The 8,576-nt window shown below is 40.0% G+C and overlaps 1 protein-coding gene across 1 annotated transcript in view; it reads left to right on the top strand.

Moving 5' to 3' along the window:
• The window catches only part of LOC149104259 (uncharacterized), a 6,896-nt gene extending 1,458 nt beyond the window's left edge, over window positions 1-5,438 (top strand). The window contains exons 2-5 of the mRNA XM_089272071.1: window positions 1,076-1,144; window positions 2,093-2,365; window positions 2,654-2,950; window positions 4,669-5,438. Coding sequence (XP_089128197.1) covers window positions 1,076-1,144; window positions 2,093-2,365; window positions 2,654-2,950; window positions 4,669-4,686 — 657 coding nt within the window. The 3' untranslated portion in view covers window positions 4,687-5,438. The remainder of the gene's footprint in view (window positions 1-1,075; window positions 1,145-2,092; window positions 2,366-2,653; window positions 2,951-4,668) is intronic.
• Window positions 5,439-8,576: the final 3,138 nt, after the last annotated feature.

Consider the following 8,576-nt stretch of genomic DNA (forward strand, 5'->3'; position numbering starts at 1 on the left):
AAAATATGCAAAGATATTGTTGATGACTAAACGTGCGTGCTGTCTCGACGTATATTTTATATTGTGCCTGTATATATCCCTTATTAGAATAAATCTACTAGCTTTCTATTACGAATGTCGTTCTCTGATTGGCTACGCTACTCACTATCTATTCTTTGATAGTGAGTGGCGTAGCAGTGTGCCCCTGTTAACAAAATGATGGCCGCTTCTTGGCGTTTTCGAAGTGTCTGTCAAGATTTGAGGAGGATTTAGATAAAGTTTTGAACGACTAGTAGACTTATGCTAAAACAATTAGATTAGATCTAAATGTTTACTAGAGAAAGTACATGAAAACTAGACTCCTTTGTTATCCAAAATCCTTTTTAGTTTCTTTTCTTTGGTTCAATTGTCAATCGTAAAGTACATTGCACAAATGCCACATGTGATTCATCATGTCACGTTATATGTGGTTCATGTTGTCACGCTATATGTGGTTCATATTGTCACGCTATTTACGGTCATCACTATTTTTTCTTCGACTTGCACAATAATAATTAATCTGGATAATCCGTAGTCTCTTGGTTCGTCGCCACTCGAGATTGTGAGCTTTGCTTTGTTACGAATGATTTTTGCCCAGTTGTAGAATGAAATGTGGACTTCCATAAAATAATATTTTGAAATCTGCCGGAAATCTGTCGTCATTAATTAAGCTTCAGTCTAGAGAGGTCATAGTAAAGCCTCTAAGGCCCTACTGCCCCATAGCTCTGAGCATTTAACTCATATTTCTGTAGCACAAAGCGGCAAGGAATTTTGCCTCTCCCCCTACCGCTGGAGATGCTGGTCCATTTATTCCAGAACCCCTACACAAAATGCTCTCTAGGAGGGTTTACTTTCAAGATCAAAGAAGATAGGGAATGTGTCACTTTGTGCAACCCATTTTATCATCAGTGTGTGTGTGTGTTTGGAATTTCAGCAAAATTGTTCAAAACAGGTAAATCCTTATTGGAAGGGTGTGGGCGCTGTACGTGTTTTGACGTGTCGCGTTTTATACTAACAAGGGTCTAACAAAATTGACAATATTGGTGTTCTATTGCAGATGTGCATTGCAGGAAGTTTGGGTATTCCTGGCACTCGCAAAGAACGGAGTACTTCCCGCGATGTGTTTGTAAGTTCATGAAAGCGCTGATATTGTTCGACGGAAATAGCACTGTGTGTGTTTCGATTGTGTTCTATATTTGGTTTCGAAATAAATGTTCGTTGTTTTTGTACCAAAGCTCGATTTCATAGAGCTTCATAAAGCTTCCCTTATCAATAATGTATTTGCTAGATAGTAATTTGGTGGTTATAGTAATGTACCTTTTAGATAGAGAGACAATCTTTATTTAAACACGGTAAAAAATTCGTCAGCTAAAACTACTAATAACTAATAATAAAAAAGTAATTAAAGGAAACAAAAGCTGCTTTCCACGAATGCCGTGCCTTATACATCTCTTTTGAGTAGGTGTTTAAACTGTGTCAGGGACTCTGCTTCCCTTAAGTCACAAGGAAGACTGTTCCACAGAATGGCGCCACTATAGCTAAAGCTATTCTTATAATAGTTTATTCGCGGCAATGAAACATTTAGTTTATTCTCAGAGTCCCTTAGATTAGGCATGCATCATGTTTTGTCGTCGCATGTTTAGAGACTTTACCCGAGAACGAGATATGATCATGATCATCATGATCATGTAAGAGAATTCCCCGGGGGAGGGGGAGGAGGAGGGGGAGGAGTTCCCATAGGAAAAGGTCGGAGATGCTCGTCAGAAAATTTGAATTAAACCCTTAAAAGAGACCAATCTAAGTTAAGTTCGTGCTTTTTGTGACGCTAGTTACTGGTTACTCTTAAAAGATACTATTTAACAAATAAAGAAACCTAAGTCGTGTATTACACTCTGATAAAACACGATGGGAATTTGAAAACACGAGGGAATGTCCTCGAGCATTTTTTAATATGGGAGACACCCCTCCTACCTCCAGAAGAGATAACACAGAAAATCAACCATTCCAGCTCTTTCTTGTAGTGCTTGTTGTCGCTCTATATTTTATCTCTCTTTTTCTGACGTTTAACTGTCAGGCTAGTGTATTCATGGGGTTCTCCATCACCTCAGCTGTGTTTGGTGGAATAATCATCATCTGCTACAGCATATCAATTGCCATATATCGAGGACACCGCAACTATTACGGCGGCTATTACTCTGGAGGACGATACTATAACGTAGAAATGGCTCTCACCGTTATCATTTTGATTCTCGGCATTGTCGAGTTTGCCATTGGGATCTGGGCGTCTGTATGTATCTGTTTGACAAATCCTTGTCAGACGTGTTGCTACAATACTCAACAACAACAGGTGAGTCCCTCGAAAGTGATAGATTCTCCGAACTATGTGAATTCTGAGAGGTAAAAGTGAAGGTGGAAACCACCCTTCTCTCCCTATAATGAATTTTTGCAAAGGGATCTCCCTCAAGGAAGCTGAACTTTTAGTTGAGGTTTAGTTTATCCCTGTCGGCTGTTTCTTAATTCTCCAATGAAAGTGCAACTGTGCCAAGAAAGCGTTTCGTTAGCTCATTCAATCGTATATTCGATTCGTACAATAAATATCTTGCCTTATTTTTGTTTGTTTTGTTTCGTCTCTAAGGGGCAAGTGATGTACACTGCCAATACTGGTTACGTCATGACTCAGGGACCTAGTGGTGTTCCTATGGTTATGCCTATGCAAGCAGGTGGTGACATGGTTGCCGTCCAAGCTACCACAACAGGGACTCAGGGAGGCCAACCTCAAATGGTGCTGGTACCCGTTTCTGGCGCGATGGGTAATCAGCATCAGTATACACCACAAGCTGGTCAGCATGGTGCCAGAGGTTATCAACCTCAGCAAGTTCAGTTGCCTCCAGCACATGGACGAGGACAGTGCGTGACGCTGGAAAACGAACAGGTATAATTAGAATTACTGGAGGGTTCTGAAGGGGTAAAGAGGGAATTAAGATTGGCCTGTTTTTGCCCTGGGAAAATGGAATTTATGTCACTAACATTTTTACTTGTAATTTTTAATCGCGAGTTTTTACATGTTTTCCAATGTACGTAGTTTTGCCTTTTTAACTTTTTACCTTTTTTAAATTTTTAAATCTTACAGGACCCCTTTGATAACAGTACTTTATAGTACTGATGGGTTAATCCTGTCTAAAGATTCGTTATTATTATTATTATTATTAGGATCTGGTCCCTGGGAATGGGGCAAAAAATGTCAAAAATGGGAATGGGATAAACATTTTGTAACCATGACCAGTCGAAACGTCAGAAAATGTTTCAGGCACCTTATTTGAGCATGTTTATCCAGATGCAATATGTGCAGGACTTGTCACTATTTCCCGGTTACAAAATGAGATCAAATGTGGGGGCACTCGATCTTAACCTTTCTTAGTGAAAATCAGCATGCCATAGCACATTTTTAGAGATACACTTTTACCTTGTGTGAATATGCGATGATGATTGGCACATAAGTTGAACAAGCCGTGAGAAGGGTTTCTAAGTGGGCAGCAGAGTACTAAACGCATCCAAGTTCATATTACAAACTGTCAACATCACATACAGTTTCCTTGCCACGGTTCAAAATTTCAAACACCTAGCAACGAGCAAGCTGAAATGAGGGCGTGGGCTAAGATGCGGTAAATCCCTCAGCCAACGAAATGTAGAACACGATGATACAATGGACAGGGCGAGCACTTTGCCTCTGAACTTATATAAAACTGAAACGTTCATGAAACCAGTCAATTTGAACTCGCAGTAAGGCGGCAGTAAGCGAAAGTAATGAGCCGTAAAAAGGAAAGTTAAAATTAAAGTGAAAAAGTAAAGTTAAAAGTAATGAACACAGCTTTAGATATAGTGTTAGTGACATTGACTCTGGAGAAGGGGTGGAGAGCACTCTTGAAACAGCACTGAGCATGATCCATTCGACCAAGCTCGGAAGAATAGGGACACTTACAGGTCAAAAAAACAGATCTCCTGCAGGCAGGAATGACAGAATGTGAAGGGGAAAGAAATTAACTAATCGCAATAGCTTCCCTACTTGCACTTTTTCGTACAGTCTAAAAGAATCAGAGCGTCTTCACAACATCATCGCAAATTCTCGTACATTTTTTAGCCCTTTTTGAGTCTTATTTAGAAGCCGTAATTTTGCGGATGTATAATGTTAGCTGGTATGTATAACACTGGGATTTTTTCCGAATTCAGCTTGTGGGAATGGGTTTTTGAGCAATGGAAGGCGGTTTGGAACAAATATAGCCGGGAAATGGAATTGGTGTCCTACCCATCCCCCACCCCCACCCCCTTCAGGACCCTCTTACTGGTAAACAAGGAGAAAATCAGTCCCGCACACCAACAATACTAAAATCAATCACGCGGGGAAACGTCTGATGTTTCGGATGACACGCAAGTTGCCTCATGACTTGTGAGGAACACTATGCAGAGTCACTCTTGCGCAATTTTATTTTGCATCTTCATCAGTGCGACAGAAATAGATTTCAGAAGTGATCATGCGTACTCACGACTTTTGGTGCTCTCTTAGAGTTAAAGGTTTAACTAACCCTTAACTGTGTTCTGTAGATGTGTACATAAACGCAACTGAAGCTACGTTTAATTTTGCTTTCCTATCAGATTCCCATGAAGATTTGAAATACGCATACCAGCTAGTCCGCTGGTGGAAATCTAGGAGAACACAGAAAACAACAACAACAACAACTTTAGTTGACCTTTTTACAGTACGACGCACCTTACTGTAGCCTCTCAACGGACTTTTCGAAGTCTTATTAGCCAATTACCGCTAGTGGGAGATTGCGCTGATGATGACGCCTCCTTGAACATTTTTGAACTTAGTTTTGGGCGTAGTCTGCGGATCCATTTAGCTCTCTCGTCATGGATCCCCAGCTACTTTGACAATGACGAAATTCATGATTAATAACACGACAGACGCGTGAAAAACTAACTAAACCGTTACATTTTACAACGTTCCTCTATCCTATAGCTAAGCCGATAAATACCGAGAATGAACATCAACGAAACATCGGAAAAACGTGCAAAGCGAAACCCAATTCATTTGTAGCTTTTGCGTGACAACAGGTGGACATGTCAATCAAATGTGCCCTGCGGAACTCCCTGATTCAGATTGGCTAACTTGTAAAGAGTTTGTTCGGTGGCTACGATAAGGCTCGTCGCACTATTAGCTGCTTTTTTTCCGTTGTATTCTTTCTAGGGTTAACAAAGATAAATATTGTAAGTTATTTTAAAAGTGCTTAGCTTTATATAAGCCTGCAAACAAAGTTTGTTGAACGCTATTTATTGAGATCAGTAATGGTGCTAGAATAGAAAACATGTCAACATAAAAAGGACAAAACGTAGAAAGAAATAAAATGCTACCCTTATGATCATTAGCAAACTTTGTATTTCTGTAAACCATTGAAGTACTGAAATGGAATGCATTCCTTTTGAACTCAAATCTGATCTTATCTGATTGGATAAGATCTAAAAAGAAAGGTGGCATTCTTTCAACAGATAATGAGCCATAAGGCAATAAAAAGGAAAATTTTGGATTGCGTCGCTATAACAAGCGCTCGTCTGTTTATATTGTGAATCCCAGAATTTTGAAAACAACGAAAATTGATCCAATCGAAAATTCGAAATCATAGGTGTTGCGAGAAACCTCACTTCACATCCCTACTCTGAAAGTTCCCAATAGACCTTGCTCGCGGGCTAGACATTTCTTTTCTAACTGTTCTGCAACTGCTCCGCTTCTTGGAGATTTTTAGAAATACCAATGCAATTCCCGCAAGCAAGCAAGAGGAAGACAAAGTCATGTGATATGATGGAACACTCTTACAATCAAAACACACATTAGCCCCAGTTTACCCGCGGCGTGTGAACGATAAAAAAAAAAAAAATTGGTTTGCACCCTTGATTTCTTGGGGTAATTTTTGGCTGCAGCTCGTCATGATGGTAAAGGGAAACGGGTAAAATTACTGCCAGTGATTTTTTCTTTGGTATTTTGGGTTAAACCTTCCGGGTTATAAATAAATCAGGTTGAGGTTAGTAAAAGTTCTGATGTGAATTACTCTGTTTTCGGCTAAATGCTAAATAAGTGTCAAACACTTTTTTTTTCTGTGGGGGAGAGGAGGGAGCTAAACGCGCTTGGAATTGACAGCTTTATAATCTGACCATCGATTCTCTTCGCTTATTTAAGAAAACTAGAAACAATTGATAAACATTTGTCTCATTTTTTCGCTGAGCTCCATAAGCGATTTCTTAACTCAGTTTGCATCATGTAGGTTTTCGTTGACATTTTATATAACTAGATTATGACGTAACGGTTTATTCACGTGCCGTTGGAAGAGCTAACGTCACTTGGTTGAATTTGAAAGTGGATCAACATGGCTGACAATTCAGCGCGGGCCGCCATCATGGCAAGGAGTTTTGCCTTCGTCCACATCATTGTCGGGTCTATACTCGTCTGTTTGATACTGCAGGCAATCTGGTGACGGCAAAAAGGGCCAGTACTGCAGGTTTGGGGATTTGGTCTGGTGCTTGGGTGAGTAGAGTACTTTTGTTTGTGTGCAACGGTTTATTCCATGCCGAACATCTACAGATTCTGATCTGCGATGAGTCGATTTCGTTGTTTAGAAGTTACAAAGATATGTTAAATTTTCCGATTTCACTCGGCTTTCGCTTGATCAGTTCTGAATCTATAATACCTGTCTGTGCTGAAATGGAGGTTGTATTTGTAAATTAGTTTCTTTGGGTTCTGTGACAAGCGTTATCGTTCTGTTTAGTTTGTTTAGACTAGCTACGTAAAACGCGGCTTTATAATATCTAACACAAAATTAGAAGAAAAATTAACTAAGTAAGGTTATTTTTTTGGTGTTGAAGATGGCTTTCAGTGTCGACGCTGCAACTGAACTGAAGTGCTTAAGGTTAAACAGAGCTCGCGCGAATGTAGCGTTTAGTTTGATTCAGAAGAAACTTTATTTTCCAGTCTGTAAACACTTTAGCGAGACCTGTGCAATACTATTAAATTCATATACTACACCTTGCTGGTTTATCAGGGGACGCTTTTCTTCCGTGACTCTCAGATGATCAGCGATCTTTTTGCTTGTGAACACTGGCTGCAGTTGCTGATTAATTCTCGTTCCGAGGTCGCCAAGTTGTCTGCGAACCACGTCAGCCGATTTCTGATCTTTTTGGCAACGTAATCCGAACAGGGCCGCGTCAGATGGTGTTTGAACTGGGTCTGTAGGATGCTGGAGGCGATTGATAGCTGAGTCGATGTGCTCCTCGGGATATTTTAATTTTAAAAATATCCCTTTTGTGTTCTTACATTCTTGCGAAAGGAATTCTTACGTAGACGACAAGCGTTTTGTGCGGTCTAACATTGTTCTTAGCAGTGACCGTTTGTACAGGCTGTCAACTTGGCTTTGGTTAATTTGTTGTGCCAGGAGCCATAATCGGGGACGGAGACCGTGTCTTGGGATCCGCGAGCACCTATGATATGGAACAATTTTTCTATTTTTAGAACAAATTGCGCCAACCTGACGTCATATATCCGCGCGGATCCAAGCACATGCCGGGGGGCTCTCGCGTGGATGTTGTCACGTTGCGTGATCAAATGTTGAGAGTTGAGAGACCTTGAGAGATTCTCTTGCGTATTTTTCACAGCGATGGCAGGGAATAAGGCAGGAAATACGAACCAGGGCGCTTATATGTAGTTTTATGCTCTGAGCTAACGTAAAAGGTGGGTTTTTCAGAGTCGAAAACAAGACTTCAATCTCGCGCTAGGAATGAATAATAAGATCTGCTCGCGCTAGTTGTAAGCTTACGCGTATGTTTTTGCGTTTTTCCTGACTTAAGAATATAGCAAGAAAACTCTCTACTCTGGTATCGAGTTAATTTGTGAGTTTTTCTCTCTGGTTTGATGGTTTCTTATTGTTTCTGCTTGTTTGGTGAGTTTGCAAAAGTTTTTGAAAGGAAAGTCTGACGCGTACAATTAGCTCATTTGCACAGTGCAGCTCGAGCACTTTCAAGTCCGAGTCGGTGTTTTCCCATGATTGTCAACAAATCTTGACAAAGATTTCTTTCGTTATCTTTTGTGCTGAGATGCTGCAACAAATTTCATGAACGCAAAAAAGGCTACTAACATCATGTGTGTTTCTTCAACATAAGCATAGTGAAGTTTTACACTGCGAAAATGAAAATAGACAAGGAGTTTTGATAACTCGATCAACAAAATCGAAATCGTTATTCGAAGTTGATTATTATTTCTGCTTTGTTCACATATTTTCAGCTTAGCTTTTAATATGTTCTCAAACATTTATCAATCTTAAACATATTTAAAAACTATGGAGTTATTGTTTGAGTTCGATGTACACTTTCACGCGAAAGTACGGCGGAAGTACAATTTCTCATATTTACTGACTGTACAAAACACGCATCGGCGGGCGCTCTCATTAATCGATAACAGAGAATTTACTGGATTTTTACACGAATAAAACTGAGCAGTATCTACGGACATAAAGTTA

The sequence above is a fragment of the Orbicella faveolata genome, unplaced genomic scaffold (assembly GCF_042242905.1).
Source record: "Orbicella faveolata isolate gen_17 unplaced genomic scaffold, um_ofav_v1 contig_34, whole genome shotgun sequence".
Lineage (NCBI taxonomy): Eukaryota > Metazoa > Cnidaria > Anthozoa > Scleractinia > Merulinidae > Orbicella > Orbicella faveolata.